Source organism: Episyrphus balteatus, chromosome 3, assembly GCF_945859705.1.
Source record: "Episyrphus balteatus chromosome 3, idEpiBalt1.1, whole genome shotgun sequence".
Taxonomy (NCBI): domain Eukaryota; kingdom Metazoa; phylum Arthropoda; class Insecta; order Diptera; family Syrphidae; genus Episyrphus; species Episyrphus balteatus.
In genome coordinates this window covers 85663452-85688141 of record NC_079136.1, presented here as the reverse complement: position 1 = coordinate 85688141, position 24690 = coordinate 85663452, and the positions used below count along the sequence as shown (strand labels likewise).

At 31.3% G+C, this 24690-nt stretch overlaps 2 protein-coding genes across 4 annotated transcripts; one reads left to right on the top strand and one right to left on the bottom strand.

The window, feature by feature from the left end:
- Positions 1-2978: 2978 nt before the first annotated feature.
- LOC129913511 (solute carrier family 35 member G1) lies at positions 2979-7391 on the top strand. The gene is made up of 2 exons (XM_055992240.1): positions 2979-3187; positions 6414-7391. Exons 1-2 carry the CDS (start codon positions 2979-2981, stop codon positions 7249-7251), a joined length of 1047 nt encoding a protein of 348 aa, XP_055848215.1. The 3' UTR covers positions 7252-7391.
- A 5974-nt stretch (positions 7392-13365) lies between these two features.
- On the bottom strand, positions 13366-24690 carry LOC129913510 (uncharacterized). Of its 3 annotated transcripts, none has more exons than XM_055992239.1 (8): positions 24518-24690; positions 18870-21755; positions 18650-18802; positions 18157-18542; positions 17872-18091; positions 17609-17812; positions 17143-17535; positions 13366-14382 (listed from the first exon to the last, which is right to left on the bottom strand). In XM_055992239.1, the coding sequence occupies exons 2-8, from the start codon at positions 21609-21611 to the stop codon at positions 14254-14256; spliced, it is 4227 nt and encodes a 1408-aa protein (XP_055848214.1). In that variant the 5' UTR covers positions 21612-21755; positions 24518-24690; the 3' UTR covers positions 13366-14253. The 3 variants fall into 3 exon arrangements, with proteins under 3 accessions (XP_055848214.1, XP_055848211.1, XP_055848213.1); XM_055992236.1 differs by having other exon boundaries at positions 18870-21631; XM_055992238.1 differs by having other exon boundaries at positions 17878-18091; positions 18870-21631.

Genomic DNA, 24690 nt, shown 5'->3' with positions numbered 1-24690 from the left:
AAAGTCGTTGACAAAAGTCGTTGACAAAAGTCGTTGACAAAAGTCGTTGACAAAAGTCGTCGACTAAAGTCGTCGACTAAAGTCGTTAACAAAAGTCGTTGACAAAAGTCGTTGACAAAAGTCGTTGACAAAAGTCGTCGACTAAAGTCGTTGACAAAAGTCGTTGACAAAAGTCGTTGACAAAAGTCGTTGACAAAAGTCGTTGACAAAAGTCGTCGACAAAAGTCGTCTACAAAAGTCGTCGACTAAAGTCGTCGACAAAAGTCGTTGACAAAAGTCGTTGACAAAAGTCGTTGACAAAAGTCGTTGACAAAAGTCGTCGACTAAAGTCGTCGACTAAAGTCGTTGACAAAAGTAGTCGATAAAAGTCGTCGACTATAGTCGTTGACAAAAGTCGTCGATAAAAGTCGTCGACAAAAGTCGTCGACTAAAGTCGTCGACAAAAGTCGTTGACAAAAGTCGTCGACAAAAGTCGTCTACAAAAGTCGTCGACAAAAGTCGTCGACTAAAGTCGTCGATAAAAGTCGTTGACAAAAGTCGTTGACAAAAGTCGTCGACAAAAGTCGTCGACAAAAGTCGTCGACAACAGTCGTCGACAAAAGTCGTCGACTAAAGTCGTCGACTAAAGTCGTCGACAAAAGTCGTTGACAAAAGTCGTTGACAAAAGTCGTTGACAAAAGTCGTTGACAAAAGTCGTTGACAAAAGTCGTCGACTAAAGTCGTTGACAAAAGTCGTTGACAAAAGTCGTCGACAAAAGTCGTTGACAAAAGTCGTCGACAAAAGTCGTTGACAAAAGTCGTTGACAAAAGTCGTTGACAAAAGTCGTCGACAAAAGTCGTCGACAAAAGTCGTCGACAAAAGTCGTCGACTAAAGTCGTCGACTAAAGTCGTCGACTAAAGTCGTCGACAAAAGTCGTTGACAAAAGTCGTTGACAAAAGTCGTTGACAAAAGTCGTTGACAAAAGTCGTCGACTAAAGTCGTTGACAAAAGTCGTTGACAAAAGTCGTTGACAAAAGTCGTTAACAAAAGTCGTCGACTAAAGTCGTTGACAAAAGTCGTTGACAAAAGTCGTTGACAAAAGTCGTCGACAAAAGTCGTCGACAAAAGTCGTCGACTAAAGTCGTCGACAAAAGTCGTTGACAAAAGTCGTCGACTAAAGTCGTCGACTAAAGTCGTCGACTAAAGTCGTTGACAAAAGTCGTTGACAAAAGTCGTTGACAAAAGTCGTTGACAAAAGTCGTTGACAAAAGTCGTCGACAAAAGTCGTCGACAAAAGTCGTCGACTAAAGTAGTCGACTAAACTCGTCGACTAAATTCGTCGACTAAAGTCGTTGACAAAACGACGCCCTAGTATTGGAGTGCCGTATACGCCAAATTGCATTTTTTGATCTAGGTATGCAGTCGTATGTTTTCGAAGTTGCTCTTTTCAAATCTGCTATCCGTTTTTTTCTATCTTTTTTCGTTGGCGAGATATTCACTAATAGGTGTGTTTTTTTGTTATATCTATATAGATTTGTGCAAAAAAACGACATCGGGATTTTTGAAATCCATGCAAACATTTGGCACCACTGTACATATACTTTGGCAGCTTGACAAAAGTTGTCGACAAAATGTAAACAAAAATTTTCATATGGCCATGGCATCCATGTTGGATTCAAAAAAATTGTTTTTTCACAAAAAACCAAAAATGATCTGTATATTCTTAGCTACATTTTAAGACCATGACCATTAACATTAGCTGCGTCGTTCTTGTGTAATAAGGGTTTGAAGGTAGCCATATTGAATTTTTTTTCGATTTTTTAAAAATCAAATGTGAAAACTTTTTTATTTTTATTTCTAATTTTTCGAAAAAACTTTGGTAATTTTATATACATATCTGTTGAACAATCTTATCAGGATCCATTTAAGACTTTTATCTGAAAAGTGCATTGCCTATATCTCGAGATATTAACATTTCAATGCAACTATGTCAAACAAATTTTTGATAATTTTTTTCTATGAGAGCTTTTTTAAAACCTTATTTTCTCCGCTTTTTTTTTTGTTAATATTTTCAGATATTTCTGTATGAACACAACAAATAAAGTACCTTGGCACTACTGTTTTTATCGAGAGAAAGTAAAATCTGGATAATTATCTGGATTTTTCAAAAATCTATACAGATAAAGTTTTTGTTGTTTTTAACACGTAAATTGTTTTGATTTCAAAAATCTCGATGTCGTTTTTTTGCACAAAATCTATATAGATAAACAAAAAAACACACCTATTGACAAAAGTTGTCGACAAAAGTCGTCGAAAAAAGTCGTCGACAAAAGTCGTTGACAAAAGTCGTCCAAAAAAGTCGTCGACAAAAGTTGTCCACAAAAGTCGTTGACAAAAGTCGTCGACAAATTGGTAAATTCTACTGCGGATAGCTTTGACAAAAAAAAAAAAACTGCTACTGTTTCTGCTACTGCCATTTGTGTTTTTCTGTTGATAAAAATCTTGAAACGCACTCACTGCTGAAAATTTTCGAAATTCGAAAAAAGGACAACTGTCAGTTTTTACACTTTTTTGCAGCACCCCATCCAGACGGCAGGCAGACAAACAGAAGTTGTAACTGGGAGTGACTTCCTTTTCATAAAAAAAATTTAATAAAAATGAAATTTTATTAAAAAAAAAGATATTTGCACTCAACTTAAAAGATGATTGTTTTTAGTAAATATCCTAAAGCTTTATGTGTAAGTGAAATTTAAAAAAAAAGTGTTCACCAAAAAGCAAAACAAAACGCAATAAGTTTTTATGTGAAAAATAACAAAACAACTTTGGCATCGATTTTTCCTTCCACACCAATAAAAAAATGGTATATAAATTTATACACACAATTTAAAGATATTTTTTGTTTGTGAACATTTTTTATAAATTTTATATTTTAGATATAAAGGAACATAAATTAGGACCACAATTGCATACAAATTTGATTAAGAAAAAGCAAAAACCATGCCTGAAAACTTAGAATTGCATCAATTTGTCGGTGGTCTGCGTCCAAGTAGCACCTCCCACCGCTGGCTGACGTCGTTGAAAGCGAAATTAGCATGTCCATATTTGGGAATCATCCTTGCTACGCTATCGTCGCTGTTCTTCTCATTATGCTCGGTAATTGTGAAAGGACTAGTCGATGTTAATCCTATGGAATTGGCATCATTTAGGTTAGTATTAAATTAATGATTTCTTATGTACACATACTTATTTGGTTTCTGTGGGGTTATGAAGTATTGGAGGCAAAAGAGGAACAGAAAAAAACAAATTTTGATAAATAAAAGAACTTTGTAAAAGGTGATTTTATTTTAGGTGCTTTAAAGCAGAATTAGCAAACTTTTATGGAGTTGGCTTAAAAATCCATCACTAATAAGATCTTTGTTGTTGGATAGACCACTTAATATAGGGTAATTTTTACTAAGGCGCCAAGAAAACAAAAACAATAGGAGATAAAAAGACTTACTGTATTATTTAGCCCCCCGGATTTTTTTTTTCAATTTTTTTTTAGTTCTAAATCATTCGTAGGTAGTTTGTTCTTCATTCTGTGGCCACAACCAATAACCGCTTAAGTCGAAAAAGAAAACAAAATTAAGTTTTACTATAATGCTCCGCATTTTTTAATTTACCTCAAAAACAACTCAATCTTTTATTAACTCGATGTAGATGGTTTTAATCTATCGTTTTTTATAGTTAAAACAGTAAAAATATGTAGACTTTGAATTGGAAAGCATCATAAGACCACTGAAAATTTTTTGTCTTAACTCACTTAAGCGGTTATTGGTTGTGGCCACAGCATTGTTCGATTACTAAAATCTTTTGTTCGTCATTTGTTTCTTAATAGAAAATTTAAAAAAATGTATCCTATGTTAATCTTGTAAATATGCAACGTTTCTAATGTATAAGAAAAAATATTGCATACTTACAAGATCAACATAATTAAAGTGAATTGGTAATAAAATTAATTAACCCTCTACTGCATGAATTAATACACTGGTCAACAAAATTAAACTTTTTTTTTGTTACAGAGAGTACATCAGGTTTTTGAGATAATCCTGTTAGAAAATCAAAAATGCCGCTTTTTACCAGTTTTCGAGATTATTTCTTAGATTTTGGTTATTTGTTTTAAATAAATTTGTAACGGTTTCTAGTAGAACTAAATCTTGTATTTCTAAATCCGTTTAAATCTTTTAAATATCTCTTTTCTTCTTTGAGAAATCTGAAATTGAAATCAACGTGTTTGGTATATCTCATGTTTATTTGCTTTTAATAGCAAATCTGGAAATGTTCTCTGCCAATCGCTTTCAAATTTTGACACAACGTTTCATTTACATTCCAGTAAGTTCTTATCTTGTTTTTAACAAGATAAACAATATATTTTTCTCACTAGTAATTATTTAGTATAACTATCGAACACGTTCACGCTTTGATGTATCTCATCGCGATTCACCACTTTCGCAAATATAAAAACTTGCAAGATTCTAAATGGAACGTTGTGTCAAAATTTGAAAGCGATTGGCAAAGAACATTTCGAGATTTTCTATTTAAAACAAATAAACATGAGATATACCAAACACGTTGATTTCAATTTCAGATTTCTAAAAGAAGAAAAGAGATATTTAAAAGATTTAAAAGGATTTAGAAAGACCAGATTTAGTTCTATTAGAAACCGTTACAAATTTATTTAAAACAAATAATCAAAAGCTAAGAAATAATCTCGAAAACTGGTAAAAAGCGGCATTTTCGATTTTCTAACGGGATTATCTCAAAAACCTGATGTGATAGAATTTTTTTGACGTCGGATTCGAGCTCAGCACACCAAAATCCTATAGAAAAGTATACCTTGGTTTCTGTAACAAAAAAAAAGTTTAATTTTGTTGACCAGTGTATTAATTCATGCAGTAGAGGGTTAATTAATTTTATGACCAATTCACTTTAATTATGTACACCTTTATTTTGTGTCGGACACACGAAAAAACTATCTCTATGGGTTCTCAGAAACACAAAGAAGAGAATTGTATTTAATCTTTACCATTTTTTTGTGACAGAGAAGAGAAAAGTGCATACAAACAGACAAAACCATATTTGGCTTCGTATGCAGTAGAGGGTTAAAAAAATTTAATAACTAATAAATTACTTATAATTATGAACGAACAATTGTTAAAATTTGTATTTGTATTTGAATAATATTTACATGATACAATAAGATTAACATCTTTTGCTAGTATCTAGAGATGCTTACCAATTGTTTAAAATTAATTCAATATGAACAAATGAGAAATTAAAATTATGAAAGAAATAAAACCACAGCTAAAAAATTTATGATAAAAAAAGAGAGAAAATTATAAAAATTTGGATTTAAAAGGTATACAAAAATCTTCTTCCTAAAAATGGATCGGACAATGGATATTATTAAAAATTCATCGGTATTAGTAATACAAAATTAGAGTTTCTATATAAGAGGGCTAACTTCAGGATAAAAATTATTTAATTTTCCATCAATAAACAAACTACGACCTCTAACGGCCGATTTCTTCATAAGACCTGTTCCATTTTAGGTTGTAGTTTACTCGTGAGTAGAAATCTTGTACAACAGCTACACATTCCTATCTCCTCTAGTGTGAAAGTGCGTTTGCAAATATGTGTAAATATGTAGGTGTAAATCAAATAGGTGTAAATCTCGGTTATCAATTAGAATGCACGACTGTGTCGCACGAACTTGCTCTTAGAGTTAAAATTGCTAAAATTTCAAATGTAGTATATAAAATTTTTATATATAAAAACTTTAATGCAGGCTCCAGGTCAACAAATTTATTTATTTAGTTATCTTATATACTATTTGAAGAGGTCACTACGAATATCCTTTAATAATTATAAAATTTTTAAATGTTTATAAAATTGTTAAATGTATATAAAAATTGTAAATGTATTTTTAACACTATTTGAAGAGGTCACTACGAAATTCCTTTAATAATTATAAAATTTTTAAATGTTTATAAAATTTTTAAATGTACATATATAAAAATTGTAAATGTATTTTTAACGCGATTCAAAACTTGTGAAACCAATAATTTGTAAAATTAAAATTTATTTACATTATATTTTAAATGTAGCTTTATTTAAACAAAAAAATCATTAAAATTGATCTGGTATTTTGGGAGAAAGTAAGAAATTTAAAAAACGGTTCTATGGCAGGTACCATCAATAATGATTTTCGAAAAAAAAAATTAAAAAAATCAAAGACGATCACGTTTTCGAATATCATTTATGCGATTATCGTTCTATAATTACGGAATGACCCTCCTGCATTTCCCTTAAACAGTAAAATAGAATGACTTTCCTTCAGCACTATTAAATATTCAAAAAATTTTAATAAATTTTTTCATTTTCAATTTACAGATTCATTGGAGTTCTCCTACCGGCGATACCAATTGTGATATATACCAAACAACCAGTATTTCCCGAGGGTAAACGTATTATTTTACTTTTACGCTGTTTTATGGGTACCACAGGGCTAATGTTAAGTTTTTATGCTTTCCGTCATATGCCTCTGGCAGATGCTTCCGTTATTATTTTCTCAACTCCAGTATTTGTTGCGATATTTGCTCGTTTGTTTCTCAAAGAACAATGCAGCTTCTTTAACATAATAACAATTATACTAACACTCATTGGTGTTGTTCTAATAACACGTCCGCCATTTGTTTTTGGAGACGCAGCACCAAGTTTGGAAGAAGAACGTTTCTCTGGCAAGCGTTACGATATCTGGGGTCCAGTTGCAGCTATATCGTCGACTCTTTTTGGTGCAAATGTTTATATTCTTCTTCGTGCCCTGAAGGGTTTGCACTTTTCAGTTATTATGACGAATTTTGGAGCTTTTGCTCTGGTATACACGTTGATCGTGTGCTGGTCAATTGGAGCAATCTGCTGGCCAGCCTGTGGATATGATCGGTTTCTTGTTATTGTCTTAGCTTTATTTAGTTTCTTGGGACAGATTTTACTTACATTGTCATTGCAACTTGAACAAGCTGGTCCCGTAGCAATTGCACGATGTGCCGATATTGTTTTTGCATTCATCTGGCAGATGATTTTCTTTGGTGAGGCACCAACTGGATACTCCTTGTTTGGAGCAACACTTGTTGTCAGCTCAGTGATATTGACAGGTTTAAAAAAATGGGCAATGTCATTGCCAAGAGACTCAACGACGCGAAAGCGTCTTCGGCTATTAATAATTGATTAAACAAATACACACACCCTGGAGGTTTTGACATAACAAAAGAATTTTTAAAAATATAAATAAAATATAAAAATATGCAAAATAAACTGAGGCTAAATAATGGTTGGAAAAGTAATATTATACGTGAATAATACTCAATGAAATCGCATGTTTTACTTAAGAAGTATTATTTCTAATAGTGTAAGGCTTAGGTAATCTTTATTTTAAATTAAATAATGCAATGGAATAGCAAAATGTTACACACGATCTCTGCCATCATCACATATGAATATAGTTAAAAATTTAAATTATTAAAACAAAATGATATTACACTAAAAAAAAAAAAAAAACAGCAATCTAGTCAAACAAAAAAAAAATCTCCCCCTGTCTCTATAAGAATGTGTAAAAAAAAAACACATTTAAAATCAAACCAAAGAATCCTCTTATTCGCCTAGTCATTAATGATAAATTATTATGATAAACAAGTTCTCAATATATGTGTTTTAAGACGGTATTATTTTACATATTTTACACATGGTTGTAAACCAAATCCATGAGCAAACCAAAGACAAGGAAATAAATAAATTATTATAAATTATACATACATATATTTAATATTTTATTCCTAAAAAAACTCATTACCTACTTTTATTTATTTATAAATTGCTTGATTAAGACAAGAAACTTACTAAAATTGTACTTCATATTTTAAGAGTAAAACAAAGAATATGTCTTTTTATATTTTTAAAATTCCTTTTAGAATGCCTATAAAACAAAAATATTGTAAAAACAAAAATAATGTTTTAAAACTAGTTTCATTTAACAAACTAACTGTTAAATAAAATCATTTTTTTGATTAAAGCTATTTAATGTTTTTTATTATATGTATTTTGTTTAAAATTTATTTATTCTACATATTAGCAGTCTAGCGAAACAAGTCCGGCGAACCCCACAAGCGGATCACTAGTGTGAAGCAGTAACGTGGGATAGTTATGATCCCTTCGACATCGAGATCATAACAGCGCCGAGAAAAAGGAAGAAGAAGATTAGCAGTCTAGCGAATTTCTGAAGGAGGGATTTACACAGCACAACAAAATGCAGAGCAGATTTATTTTAAATAAAGTAAAGTAAATATATTCTGACTCCATGAGAGATTCGCCGAGAAAAAAAAACAAGGACTGGAAACGTTTGTTTAAGATTCATAGAACCAAACTTTCGTGGCATCTTAAGAAATGCTATTGTGTTCAACAAATCTTATAGAAGAGTGTGAAAAAGAATCACAATAACGGTGAAATGGGCCTATAGCCCAGTCAAATAAAAGTTCAACCTCCTCGGAATGAATCTTAATAGAAGTTTTTTTTCCTCATACATCAAAATTCGAAATCAAAACAATACAATAAAAAGTATGTATGTATAAATCTGTGAAAAAACAGCATTTTTTGAGAAAGGAGTAAATTTAGGATATGCACTAAAAATCCTTGTACAACTTTGGAATGAGTGCTAATAGGATAATTTTTTTTTTTGTTTTAATCTTGTTTTGGATATTCTTTAACTTACTTACAAATCTAAAAATAATCTATTTTAGTTACAGGCGTTTTTGAAAGGAAAATTGACCCACTACGGACTTATATGTACTTCCTTTTGCGATTCTCTCAAAACTACATTTTTTGACCTGGTAGCTTCGAGATCTCGGAAACTACTCATCCGATTGCTTTTAAATTTTTGCAATGTAGTGTATAGCTTGATTAGTTTTGTTTTTATTGTTTTGCTTGAAAAAAAATTTTTTCGGCTCACCTAAATTTTTCTGATGGTCCTAAAATAAAGCGGCTACACTACATTATAGTCACACTACTTAAAAATATCTTGATACATATTGTATTTTTATTGTTCAGATTTACCATAACCGAGTACCAGGTGGGACAAGGCCCGCGCGTGTCGTTTGTTTCAACTAGAGCCTACGATTTTGTTCGTGTATTTAATTACACGTGTACCCGATACACGTGTACACGTGTATCTAAAAAACGTTTACACGTGTATCTTATTTACACGTGTATTTATTAAATACACGTGTATTTATATTTACACGTGTAAATACGAAACAAAATGATTTTTTTGCTTTTTGGGGGTAAAATAAAAGTTTTTAAAACTAAACAACTGAAGATTATTGTGCAAATAAATAGTTCGAATTGGAAAAATAGTATTTGAACTTTTTGAAGACCTTATAAATAATTTATTCAAAAATTAAAAATAATGATGTGCCTTTTCATTAAAAAAAAGCTAATAAATTTTTCCAAGATATATTTGCATATTGCCTACTGTGTCTTTCTCAGAAGAAAGTGTACCAACTGTTACATGTTTTTTTTTTTTTTTTGTTAATCACCGTTTATTTGAAGATCATATGGTTTACTAAGTTCATAGTGAAAGTGTAAAAGGTGTTTTATAAATAAAGCGACAAATTCAATCAAAATAAATTTTAAAATAAAACTAAAATATGAAGCCAAGGAGTTGGGTATGGCAATATGCCCACCGAGAAGGGACAAATGCCTACTGTGACTTATGTAGTTCACAACAAAACAACCGTTTTTCTTGTCCCGGTGGAACAACCGGAGCCCTTGGACGGCATTTAAAGGGACTCCATGGAGTCAATTTAATTATTTTATATGTTTTGTTGCTTGGTAATCTAATCTAATCTGCTTTATTTTTTTACTTTTTAGTCGTATAATATTTGAAAGAAGATGATAATTTGCTTGGGTGGTATGAGCTCCCAAAGCCCCTCTCTTGCAATTTACCTACAAAAGCTTTTGCGATATTTAGAATGGGATAAAATAGATTTGGGGTGTTTCAACTCCCCAATGCCCCTCCCCTGAGTTCGGACCCCAAAATATTGCGTTGCAATCCAAACTTCATATGTGTACAAAGTTCAGTTCGATACGATAATGGGAATCGGGTCAAAATTTTTTTCCAAGATTTATATGGCTAGGGTTGAATAAGAATTTCCAATTAAATTTTCCGTGTAATTTCAATGTGTAAATCTAGCCAATAACCGCAAAAACCTGAACAATATCCTTTTCATTCAATATAATACATATTTTAGGAAATCGCCACCAAATCTGCCTGTTCGAACGCTATTTACACGTGTAAATATAAATACACGTGTAAATATAAATACACGTGTATTTACAAATACACGTGCTTCGGCACGAATTATTTAAATACACGTGTAGCACGTGTACCTTAATACACGTGCAATAGTAGGCTCTAGTTTCAACATTATAACGGCGCCATTTATCAATAGTTTCAAACAACATTTTACCATGTTATTTTTGAAATCCTTTTTGGTACTGATTTAAAAAATAAACAAATTCCGGCCCATAGCTTTGGATTTATTAATTAAAAACAAAAAAGTGCATTTTTCGTTCTTCCAGGGTTTCTAGACTAGACAATATAATCTGCGAGTTTTTTCTTCTTGTCTAGACCTTTATCACAGATTGAAAATAAATTTTATCCATAAATTTAATTTGGCTCTCCGATTCAAGAAAGCTCAACAACTAAAACTAAGTATAATTCTCTCTAATGAATGTGCAAAAAATGATTACAAAAATATTCCTCCATGGCTTCTCTTACGCGAACTTTTTGACCCACCCTCGTACCTACCATCAATTTTTCATTTCATTTCGATCGAATCTGAATATCAATCTAAATTACCTTTGAGTTCCGAAATGCGGAACATGTGCAATAAACATTATCCAATAAAGAAAACAATGTATTACTGATATTTATATTTACTTTTTTATTGTTATTATTATAATGTATTTATATGTATTTTACTTTTGAATTATAATAAACATAATATCAACGAGTGATAGATTTCTTTTTATTTTTAACTAAATATATGTATAAATTAAATTTAATTCTGTTTTTTTGTTTATTCGTGTTCATTTATTTAAAACTTTGCTAAAACAAATCTTTGGTATTAACTGGAATCACTTAAATTTAAATCATTTCTATTGAGTACGATGCAAATTAATATTTAAACGATACAGAATCGGGTAAGTTGTATAAACAACACAGCATCAAGTATTGCTGTATGAGTATTAACTTTTTTTAATATCTCAAAAGTATAGAAAAACAGGGTTTAAAAAAAATTATTTCCTTTCAAATAATGGTTCCTAGGGCTTTCATTCCTTTGCTTATACTTATTTCAAGTCTTCAGTGATCCAGGAAGACATATAGCTTAGCCTTTCTTCGGTGCTTTAAAAAAAATCAACTTGTTTGTTTAAAATATTTTAGTAAAGGGATTTGTTTGCTTGAAAAAAATTTCAGATATGCCAGCTAATAAAAACACTCAAAAGAATTAACTATTAAAAAAATATTTTTATAAAAATATTAATAAAGGAAAGTTCTTTAGGGACTTTGGCAACATAACCTTATTTACAGGAACCAACTCAGCTCATTTTTGGCCTTCTTCTAACTTCTGCACCAAAGAAGCAAAATTTGTCTCCCGAAGTATTTTCAGTCGGAAAATTCACATTTTCCGGTGAAGAGTTTCGCCTTCAAAATTTAGACGAAAAATCAGTTAATTCAAAAACTGTTGAAAAAATTTTGTTTGGAATTCTCAGTAAGATAAAAGTAAAGTATGTTTCGGTTGCCGATAAAAGCAGAATTTGAATCCCACTAGTGCATTCCATTGCCTCGAACATACATATGGAGGTTTCACAGCTGAAACGGACCAAGTCAAAAAAATAAAAAAAATTCAAATCTAGTGCCAAAATCTGCGCAAGGTTTTACTCTACTAAGGTCGTTCACTAATTTGATCCAAAGATTCAATGGAAACGTAATTACTTTAACTCGTTATATCTCCTAATTCACTTTTTGTGACTTGGTTCGCTTCAGCTCTTAGTCCTCGGACCGTTTCGTTTTAAGTTACTCCTATAATGTATGTATCATCATATATGATGTAAGGCCAGGTAATAGGATATAAGGGGAATATGTATATGTTTTATGACCTTAGTATACATACAGGGTGTCCCAAAAGTTAACGTCGAAACGAAAACGGTAGATAGGGTAGGTGGTGACAGTTATCAGAAAAATAATAAAAAAAATCGCAGCCATATATTTTGGGAGTTATGGGCATTTGAAAAAAAGTCGAAAAAATGGTCACCCTGTGACGGTTTTTCATGTGCCGTGACTACAAATCTTAATTTTTCTCATTTTTTTCTTTTGTTACGGAACTTTGAATAACCCTGCTATCAAATGCATTCAAAAATTTTAACTCAGCTGCATCAGTTTTAAAGAAAATATTAAGTTTTTACCCAACTTAGTACTAAAAAATTTTACATGACTCTAATTCAATGAGCCGTAGTGTAAGGGGAATATTTAATGAATATCGCGTGTGAGGAATTAAATCCATTTTTAATCTTCCGTGACTGTACAATGTAAAATAAAAACCTTTCTTTTGTTTGCCTAATATGCAGCAATTCATAATCAAACCCAATTTTTTTGAGTCACTTAATACGAAACTTTTTGCGTTTCAACAAATAGAAACAGGACATTTCTCTCATTTAAAAAAACGAACAAAACCAAAAGTTCCCAAAAATGGCACAAAGCTTGTATCTTCACAAGAAAAAAATGTTTTGATGTTGTGCACCTTCTGAGTATTTGACAAATTCAACATAAAATGCTGGTAGTCATCTTCTTTCAAACGATTAAAAACGTTTGTGCTCCTTTTAGCTTTATTTTTTATCTTGAACCAATATTTTATTGAGTTGTTGTTTTTTATTAACAAGGACTTGAAATTAAACCGAAAATGTGCAGATGGTTGAACTATATTATGGTAACTTTGGTTTAACCAAAGGAAGCCGCTAACATAAAGTGCCCTTACGGTGTAGCTTGCATATAAACTAAAAACTAGTTGTTTACATTACTTCCCCCAAACACTTTAATACCAAAAGTGATGTGGAAGTAAATTTAAATAAATTCATTTTGTTTGCTTAACTCATTATTTGTATAAATTTTTGTTATAAAACAATACCATTGATTCTTCCATTGGTAATACTTAATGATGTCTTATATTTTTGTTAATGTAAATTATGTATTGTTATTTTATGAGTAATAATAATATTGTTCCATTCGTTATTGTTTTCAAGTCCATTACACTTATATGTTTTCTGTTTCTATTTTTTTTTTTTAATATTTGTTATTTCTTTAATTTTGCACATTCTTAAAAATCTATACAAAATGTTATAATTATAAACATGATAAAATGTACATAAAAAAATTAGAACATATATAACATAAATAGAATGGTTTGTGCTTTTTGTACAAACGTGTTTTAATAAATTGTTAAAACATAAAAGGAATGTTAAAATGAAATTAATTACAATCACCTATGTAAATGTTAAACTTAATTTTACGCAAAAAAAAAAATACTGCCATACAAAACACCTTTAAATACACGCTTAGATGAAACTTTTCATTTCCATTCAATAGTAAATAAATAAACCATCAAAACTATTACAATATATATTTTGTTTTATATTGAAATTAATCATTTTGTTTCATAAATAAAAAAATTAAATAAAATTATTATCTTAAAAAAAAAATAATTTAACTTTCAATAAAAATGTACCAGACATGTTGGAAAGTATTTTTTTTTTCTTTTCTTCTACTAAATAGTAAATAATATTTATAATCACAATTTTGTTGTTATATAAACAATAGAGAGCGGAAAAAATAAAATCTAGGAAAGTAAATATCACAAAAATATCAACTAAGGCAAATGTTATTTACCTCGTTGAAAAAAATATAAAAAAAAAAATTGCTCGCTATTGAAGTCCAATAGATAATAATAATTAAATATTACATAATAGTTTTATATATGTATCATAGTTTTGTTTTTTTAGAGAGAAGAATAATTCTAGTCTAGATCATTATTAAATTTATATATGTATGTGCTTCTGTAGCAAAAATATGGAAAAATAGCCACCAATCATTAATATTTAGCACTTATGCGTACATTTTGTTTTCTTACAACGGATAGCCAAGGGCTGCAGATAGAAGAGGTTCCCATGAACGTTGAATATCCATATATAGCGCAGTACACTGCTCGGATACGCTATCGTCTTCGTCCAGCACCGTTATGGGGAATAGATCATTCTAAAATGTAAACAAGAATTTATTTTTTTTATTTAGCAAAAAACAATTTTAATAGTATTTAATTTTAGACGTTTTATTGTCTATATTGTCTATAGCTGAACGTTTGTGCAATTCTAAACAGAGCAAATCTAAATATCAGTTTATACACATGCATATGTAAATACTAAGCAATATCCGTCCTAGCTATATAATACATGTATGGTACTCGGCCTTAAAAAAAATACCTGAATATTTCTTCCCATTGTCAAAAACAGAACTAAAGGAAATTGGTAATTTATGGCCCTCAGACCAGTTAAAATAAGTCATTTGTCATTGAAATGGTATTTTTGTCTAGATCAATTGCTTATATGGCGACAAGTCTTAATTAGCTGTGGGAAAAAAGTTATGGACATAAATGTAGAACAGGGTAAAAATAGGTCACAGTCTGATAGGCGAGTTACATAGCTCATAAGGTTAGAGGTTAAAATTGGTGTCAACTGAATGATAAGTTGATTGTAAAAATGAAAAAAATAGGATTGCCACTTTTAAAATGGGAACTTATATGTGGCAATCATATTTTAAAAGAAAAAATGGCACGTAAGATTAAATTACAACATTTTTGAAATGCCAAACAAAAGCTTAAATAATAGTGAAACAAATTAATGATGTAGGCCTAGCCTACAAAAATGTCAACCCTATTCAAATAAAAAAAAAAACGTCAAAAAATCTTATATAGGGCATAATTTTTAATGCACAAAAAGGCTAAACTATACACCAAACTTTAGCTGAAAAAAAAAGAAATACATTTTTAACAAATAATGTTTGTTAAGTTGAAAATATTCTTTGCAAAACAGATTAATTTATCGATTTAAATTTGTTCCTCATCCGTTTTCTGATCGCTATATAAACGCTTTTGCATACAAAAATCGGTCAAAATTAAATTGGGAGAAATTCGGAAATTAAAAAAACTTTTCTATAACATGATGAAAAAAAAACTTTTGTAGAATAAAGACTTTGATTGTTTGTTTTACAAAATTATAGGGCCTGTTTTGGAAAATGAATTCCAAAAGCCCCTCTGTATAATCTCCAAAAACTGATTTGTACATACCAAGTTTCAAGTTTAGCCTGTAGCGCCTTATACATACAAACAGACTAACATAGGGTCTGTTTGGATACTGCCTAAAGCAAATTTTTTTTTTACTTTTTTCAAAAATAATGTGCAATTAAAAATAGAAAAAAAGTATTTTATAGGTTTAACTATTTTTCAAAATTTTATCTTTTTATCCGTATTGTTAAGGTACTATTAAAGATTAAGGCCCAATTTATTCACTCTACATTATGTTTAAAGCCCCCATTAAATTTTGGAAAAATGTCAAATCCCATAAAAATTTTAAAATTTCCACTTTTAAATGGCGATTTTAAATTTAATTGAACGTGAATAATTTGGGGCTAAATCTTTTTTGTACATTGCTTATTTAATAAATTGAAAACTACACAGTTCCAGAGTACCCACACAAAAATTAGGATAAAAATGTTGAAAAAAGTAGACCTATAAAGACATACTAGTGGGATCCAGTTTTTTTTTCTCATTTTCTATCTTCGTAATTTCGAGTTTGATTGTTATTTCAATTTTTTTTACACGAATGCCCCAACACATCCACTTTCATTCTTTTCAATCTAAGAAATTGATCAAAGTGAAATTGATACGGAATTTAACTTTCGGATGGGTTATAACAAAAAGGAGGAGGTTCTCAATTCGACCCTTTTTTTTCTTTATGTTTGTTACCCCAGGAGGTTCGACTGTGTGAACCGATTTTGATCATTGTTTTTACTTCCTATTAGGCACTATAGCACTATAGGAAGGATTAGTAAAAAAAACCGAACTCGAGATAACAACTAAAATATTAGAATTAAGAACAATTTTCAAAAAAAAAAAAAAAAAAATAATTTTTGGAGTTAAAAAAAAGTTCAAAAGGAGAATGGGCAAGTTTGTATGGAACGTGGACGTTACGCGGCCAGGGATGAATTTGTTATTTTTTGATGTAATTAAGGTTTACAAATATTGTGCAGAAGTTTTATCCTTGTGACGTACTTCAACAACGGATAAAATGCATTTTTGCATTTAACACTTTATATAGATTGTCTCAATGTTATAACTAAATTGTGTATTTTAAGTGCAAAATATGATACTCTGTCATTATTCCTGAGTTTGAAGACCTTTATCTTGAATATCCAACCACTAGAACCCAAACTATAAGCATTTTAAAACAACAATTTCAAGCCTATTTTGAGAGTTTCGTTGTTCAATTTTTTGTTAGTTTGAATTGTTTGAAAACTTTCGAACAAAATCTTGAAGTGGTTGTCTTAAAAATCTTATATTATGAGTTCTATTGGTCGTATTTTCAAGATTAATGTCTTCAGACTCAGGGAAAATGGCAGAGCATCATACTTATGTTCCAAATCAAAATATGAATCAATTTGTCCTTCATACATTGAACAATGCATTAACAATACTAATACTGCATTATCTTGCATTCTGAACGCAATACAGCGAAACGTCCATAGTAAAAGTTTTTCCTAGGTTATAATTCTTTCATTTGATACCAATTTCATTGATGGCCGCTCAACGTCCAAAATGCCCATTCTCCTTTTATTTTGAAAAATCAATTTTTTGAAAACGGATGAATGATCCTTATTAAAACTTTGTTTTTTTTTATTGAGTTATTGTAGTTATCCCGGAAAATTTTAATCTACTTGCTATTTTATTATTCGAATACTTACATTTTTAGCCTGCCACAAATGTTCCAACATCCGTAAAAATCTTTGCATTTCTGAACTACTAGCAAAAAATATAACTAAATCATCTGAACTCTCACGAACTTCTTGACAAGAAAATTCCAACACACACCACCAGGTATCATTATGCGATGGAATCTTAATACCAGTCATTTCTTTAATATCAGCACAAGTTAGTATTTCAATTCCAGAGTTCTTTCCATAAACACTGCTCATATTTGTTGAACTAGTTTCTTCCAAACTTGGTCTATGATGTTTTGAATTTGTTGATGTTGTGATTGTAGATTGTGATGTTTGTGACAACCGAGTTGGAGTCGAATTAAGTGAAGAATTTGAGCGACCTGTATTTCTGGTTGGTGTACTCATAGCAGAACTTATCTATTTCAACGAAAAAAAAATTAAATTACTTAGAATTTGTATTTTAAAAATAAAAAATGATATAAAAACTTACAACACTACTTGTGTCATTAACATTTGCTTCAAAAACTTCTTTGAGCGGTGAAGACTTTCTATCTTGCAATGTGCTACTCTTATTGGGACTCTTGTTCATCTGTCTTAAAGGTGCTGAGAAATCTTCACGTAGAGTAATCAAGTGATTTTGTGTCACGATCAACGAACAACCGAGTGTTTTGTGTTTTTCTTGCATTTCAAAGAGCTGTAAAAATAACATTGTTCAAACAAACATTTTGAATAGTTTACATCTGTAATACTAACACCCACCCCACTGGCCGATTGCAGTAGAGCTTGAAGCCATTCGGATGCTACATACTCATCAGGAGCAGCCAATTGCAGCAACTGATTTCGAAGTAAAATTTCAAAGCAATGCGGACGCCCAGCTTTGAGAGAACGTCTAGCTCCTTGACATTCTGCTAAAGCCATAGCCCATGTTGGTAGTTTTTGAGTAGAATCGTGGAACATGTACAAAACTCCAGCCCTATTTCGGAAGAACAATTTAAATTAATTAATATCATTTTTTGTTAAAATAAAAATATTATTTACTTGAGTAAGAAATATCCAGGATGCCATGATTCTCTAGCATTCACGGCATGTTCTCTTATGCGCCTATGCATGAGGAATCCTTTTACATGCGGTCCTAGAGGTTCCTCTTCAATGCCTAATGTACCAGCTGGGATGTTAATAACTGCGTAATACATCCAAATATCATCCTTGGTAACAGAAGAATTTTCACGGACAAATGCTTGAAGAGGCGATAAATGCTGCAGGGTAAGCTGCCCAACAGCTGGAAGAATAGATCCACCACGACGAGCACATAGCTCTAAATTTGCTACTAAACCATCCGCAGGATATGGCCCACCGGCCAAAAGAACTTGTTGCATGTCACGATCACAATTACTCAACAACACTGTGTTTCCATACGGACCCATCTGAAAAAAAAAAAAAAACAAAATAAAGTATTCACATCGGAAATATTTGACACAGGCTAGATGAAGTTCTTAATCAAATCAAATCTTTTAAAACAAAGTTTATTTACCAATATAACATCCAACTCGGAATAGGGCAATACAAATTTGCTGCACAATCTATTCCGCACTAAGTCGGCTACATACAAAGTCTTATCAGTCAGAAATACCAATACTGGAGTCATAAATCCTTCCCTACTATAACCAGTGTACAACTTGAATACCTAGAAGAAACGAATATTAAAAAAATTGCTCAACCCATAAACAGTTTTTTTTTTTTGTAAAACTTACTTTCATTAAAATCTCTCTATCATTTCTAAGAATATGTAAATAATTTCCATTGAATATATCAATAGAAATTTCACCTATTCCCAATTCAAAACGAGAAATATCGCCTGGGAGACCAGCTTCCATGCCAACTAATTCACGACGTGGTGAATTCGCAGCAGACATTTCAATTTCCATAGCAATTTCTGCATTTAAATCCTCAATCAAATCGATATTCTTAGGCTTGACACCCTTCACGTATAGATTTCCCGAAAAAAGTTTTTGCTCATTCTTAATTTTGCCAGCAAAGAAATTATTCTTTCTTATAGTTGTTTCAATTATTTTCTTTTGAGTAACATTCCTCAAAAATCGATTGATTAGACTGGTTTTGGTTTGAGGTTTAAGTAGATTGTTGTTTTGAATATTTGGTGGCGTATAGTCACTCGTTGAAGCCTCTGGATAGTCAACAATTACTATATCACTTTCATTCTTATCCGTGTCTGTAGTTATGGTTAATATATCGTCGAATTCTTCACTCAGAATTGTGCTTTTTGAATCACGTCCACAACCACCACGACTTCCTGAATACAGATTAAATAAATCTGGGCTCATTCGGTTTGGATGTTCAAAACGGGCGGGTACTGTAGTGAGAGCACATGCTCCACCCGCTCGTTTTTTCATAGGCGAAGGTAAATGTCGGTTCTGCTTTTCCACACTGCTTCGCACTTCATTCTTGTTACTAGAAGCACTAGTAACTGGTGACAAGCGTCCAGATTTTTGCCAAGATGAAGTTGATGATGTCATATCAGAGCACATTGATTTCGTGTCAGATGGTTCACTGGGAGTTGTTGTAACTGCTGATTTAGGATTCACCAAAACCGGTTCTTGATCTTTAACTGCTCCTGCGCTTCCAACAATTGCACTAGCAAAATCTTCTTTCTTTGCAGTTGGAGAAGTAGCTGTCTCTTTCAAAGTTCGAAATATGTTAGCAAATGTTTGTTTAACATTTGGCACCGACATAAAGGCGCCTTTTTCTTGATCTGATTGTGCTAAAGGAGTGCTCTGAGCAACTGAATTTGCAGCATCAGTTTGACTACCATCACCATCCAAACCGTACGATTCGAAAGTATAAGACACTCCTGTGTGCTCGAATACAGTACTTTCGCAATTAATAATGAATTTGTTACGAAACTGGGTCATTCCGCCAACAGCTTGTGTCTCTGGGGTGTCTTGAATCTTTTGCTCTAGCTCGTCGTTTGATTCGTCATCATTATTTGCCGGCTTATCATCGGCACTATTCTGTCGAGTTGGTGCAAACATATCTTCTTCGTTTTTGCGACGCAATTGCTGATCAACATTGTGCACGAATTTTGACTTATTTTTGTCCTTCGATCCATCAAGACTCTTACTTAAAAATGGTTTTGCTCGAATGGGCGAGAAACTCCTTACCAATCCATCAGCTTCAGGAATACACTCGTAAACTGATTGCAAATCTTCAGAACCCTCTGGAACCCCGCGCTCTGGCAGAGGAATAGCAAAAATGCTCTTCAAAGAGCCAAATATCATTTTGCTATTATCAATAAGATTGTTCATGTCGTGTACGTTAAATTTCTTAACTTTTGTATTGAGATCCTGCTCGTGAATGATGTTAGTATGACGCTTGGTTTTCTTTAAGCAACTAGTCTTTGGTCTTTTCTCCTTATTCCAAACAGATTTACCCTCATTCAAATTATCAATATTTGGTTCGGAAAAATAGCAATTGTCATTTATAAAGTTGTTGTTGGTGTGATTCATACCAATGCAATCACATGAGTTAGATTTTGCCTGAGCATAGTTGGATCGGCTGTTTGAGTTCTTATCCATTTCATCAGAATCCAAGCTGGAGTTGGAACTTGAACAGGAGCATTTATACAGTTTTACATCATTCTTGCCAATGGCTGCTGCCTGTTCGGGTTGTTTATGTTTTTGTTTTTGAGCATGCTGGGGATGATACTCAAAGACACCGGAGTTATCGTACTTTAAATAGTTGCTGTCATTGTTCTCATAAATATCTGAGTTTCCATAATCGAGAACATCTGAGCAAGCATTTCGGTAAACAACTCGACGTTCAGGGTCATCGGGCTCCTGATTGCATAGTTCTGAGCCACCAGCGTCACCTTCTGAGCACCATGAGTAACGACCGGCCATTGAAGAAGCTGCAGCAGCCTTTCTTCCGTTTTTGTATGTAACAAAACCGTGCTCAATGTGAATATTATCTGTACGAGTATTCTTTAAGATATCTTCATGAAATGAGACCCTCTTTTTGGGCGTTTTTGTTGTTGTATGAGGCTTTCTGATTCGTCGACGATAGACTATATTTTCCCCATCAAATGTAGAGCAATTACTTGTAGTCATAACATCATCGCCATTCAAAACTGACACATTTGAATTTTCCATATCACTACGAATGATTTGTCCAGCTTTAAGCTGATTCGGAACTAGATCCGGCAATTGATTTGAATGCAGCTCAGATTCAACAAGTGGTTTCAAATCTTCAAAATCAAACCCAGTTTGTGAGGTTATTGAATCGATCATAAGTTCACTACTTGATTCAGAGTCTAGTGTCTGTACTCCAGAGTCACTAGGTGTGGTATCTTCTAAGTTACTACCCAAACTGGATGACATTTTCAAATCAGCCGATGATAATGCTGTTGTTGATGACAATGTACTGTCCAGTTTGGTGTGTTTGCGTTCGAAAAGAGATTCCATGACTACATCATAGGTCATGGGCGTCTCGGCGAGAGTTTCTAAGTGAATCGAAGAGAAGTGAGTATTTTCTTATTTTGTTTTGTTTGTTTATGTTTTATTTTCTTTAATTTTGAGTATGTCACTAATTATTGTTTATTATGGGAATTATTGGATGTAACAAAACTTTAGTGGAAGAGAAAATGAGGAGAGAGAATTTTGCGATTACTTAAATAAAATTGATAAAGCCGAATTGAAAAATAAATATATGAAAATTTTGTTATGGTAATGAATTTTGTAAGTCTTTGGAAAGAAATGGAGGTGTTTTACTTTCGATATAAAAAATATCTAGGAGAATTTGGCATATAACTCACCTCCGGCAGAGCCGTTTTATTTAATTTTTTTCTTTTTTTTTTAAACAAAAGGACAAGTTTAGAACTATTGAAAAATAGTTTCAGTAATCAATCACGAACATAAAAATAAGAAAAGTGGATCCGCACTATATCTATATTTAGATTTATTTCTAGGGTTATTTCTTTTAAGAATTTACTTGGTTTTACTGGTCCATCCATTTTGGTATACCGAATCTTTATAATGTTTAAAAATGGAGGTAATAAATTTGTTTCGAACTTTTGTTTTTAGAAGTACTTACACCAATGGTGAAAAGTTCTATATGTCAAGAGCTCTATGAGTCAAGATAGAAAGCACTTTTTATGTAAACCCAGCGAACATTATTCAGCTTCAGAGAATACAACTAAAATTAACGAATTAAAATGTACTGTTCTTTTAAATGAAAAAAGTTTAATTTTGATTAACACGATGGTTTTAACTTTCAGTATTTGAGTATTTGAGTTTTCCAACTAAAAAAAAAAAAACCCTATAGAACTTTTACTAAGATTCTTCGGATTTTAACACGAAAACGTTTACCGTTGTTGAAGTAAACAAAGCCAAGCATGTGATTTTTTTTATAAAAAAAATATATTCAAAACAGCTAGTAGAGATAACATTATACACACACACATTACTAATGCTTAAGCCCACAATATATTAATGTAAAGGTAAACATTTTCGGGGACATAGCAAATATGTTTGATGAAAGTAACTTTGGACAAACTGAATGGTCAAATTATAGCCCAACAGAACAGCAAAAATGCGTGTGTCTTAAAATTCAAAAACTGTTAGCTTTGCGTTTAAAAAGATTGATATTTGGCTTTGGCATTAGCTTTCTATTAAAAAAAATCCGATGAGTTATAAATAAATAGGTTTCATTTTTTCTCCGTTAAATGTTTGAATCTGATTTGTTGCATCTCAATGTTTTCAAATCCATAAATGTCGGATAAATATTCGGCCATATACAAATATTTGACTCATTTTGTATTTGCATTGTTTGTTTAAATCAGAAATAACAAAACTTAAAATATCTTACAAAAAAAGAAACAATTATTTTATCTACTGTGAAGTCTTATCATAATTTCTTAGGCAGAGTTTTATTTAATTTTGTTACAGAAATCATTAAGTCTTTTCGAAGATAATCTCTTCTTTATAAACTGAACTGTATATTAACGTAATAAATCTTGTTAGCTAATTAAACGCATGTATATTGCTTGTTGTTCACTAATGAGTAGGAAATGTGTCTGTATCTGTGTATATTGGAAGATCCTTTTTCGGCAGGTCAATTTTGCACTGCACATTATGACTTTACAAAAAACTGATAAGAAAAAAAGAAATAACTAGAAACTAAAACTTAGTGAAAATACTTAGTATATTGATTGATCGAAGATACAAAAAAATCAGCTCCCGGGGAAATGTTTTTAAGAGAAGTGCTCCAAATAGAAATAAAATAAAAGGTAACTAGTTTTATACAACCTTAAAAATGGTTTAAGCATATGAGATGAGAAGTTATGATCCAAAAAATCTATGGATAACCGAGCTCAAGTAACGGCAAGTGCAACATTAAGTAAATAAAAAATCTACTTTTCTAACACCCACTGAAACTTCACAAAAGTAAACATGTTAGAAAATTATATCTCAAATAAGAATTCATTGATTTAGCAAGAAGAAACCACAAGAAATTCTAATTTTACTGATGGAAGAAGTATCAATTCCCTTCTAAGTTCATGCAAAAGCATACATTTTGTAAAAACACCTTGCTTAAGCCGAAACCATTTTTATCTTTCAAATATTGATGAATATTTTGAAGACTTTACTTCGATGTTATTAATAGAAGCATCAAGCAAACCAAATTTTAAAAAATGAGATAGTCTATCTTCTAAAAAATTGCATTTCTTCTACTATACTATGTCAGTGACGGAATAAGATTTTTTATAGGTGCATGAGAACTTTCATTTTGATACCTAACTGAATAAACTAGAAACTCATATCAAAGAATTTAATCAGGACAAAAATATTGTATAATCGGCCATTCACTTTATATCTTACCCCGATTGCATTCGAGTGGATTGTTTGCCATCAACACTCATAAAAAAGTTAAATATAAAATATAAACTGGTTAATGCCTAGATTAGGGCGTGTATTGTAAATTGTTTATATTTTCTTTAAAATGTTTTCATTAGAAAGCAAAGCAAATTATTTTATCAAACTACATCTTATAGATACAAAAAAGTTATAGATCATCTTCCAAATCTCAGTTATTAAGGAGACTAATGAAAATAAATTGATTTCTTGTCCAGACAAAATTAATGAGAAAGTCTTTGTTGAAAAAAAAATATTTAAGCAGCGAATGATTCATGAAATGATTTCAAGAAAGTGTTAATAATAAAACTATTAAATATCCTAAGAAAAAACAATAACAAAAACAATAAGGATAGTTAAAATATTTTATGTAAAACACCACCACTCCATTTCTTACGACGAAGTTAAAATTTCAAAAGGGTTAAAGGAAAACCAAGAGACTTGAGTTTTTTTTGTTGTTGATTAATTTCACTTACCTTCGATTTGTTGTGGGAAATCCATTATAAGGTTTTTTTTGTTTGCACTTTTTATTGTTTCAAATTGATTTAAGAATTGAAAAACATTCTTATTTTACTTATTAAATGGAAAGATTTTTCTTAAGCAGCAAAATTTTTATACATTTTCTTTCCATATCCTTTGTGAATATCGA

Bases quoted from the DNA above. Each gene is read 5' to 3' on its own strand.
- LOC129913511 (XM_055992240.1), top strand. From the start codon at position 2,979: ATGCCTGAAAACTTAGAATTGCATCAATTTGTCGGTGGTCTGCGTCCA. The intron at 3,188-6,413 runs GTTAGTATTAAA...TTCAATTTACAG, and splicing joins ATGGAATTGGCATCATTTAG to ATTCATTGGAGTTCTCCTAC.
- LOC129913510 (XM_055992236.1), bottom strand. From the start codon at position 24,542: ATGGATTTCCCACAACAAATCGAAG. The intron at 21,632-24,517 runs GTAAGTGAAATT...CGATTCACTTAG, and splicing joins TTTCCCACAACAAATCGAAG to AAACTCTCGCCGAGACGCCC. The intron at 18,803-18,869 runs GTAAGTTTTACA...CGTTTCTTCTAG, and splicing joins ATAGAGAGATTTTAATGAAA to GTATTCAAGTTGTACACTGG.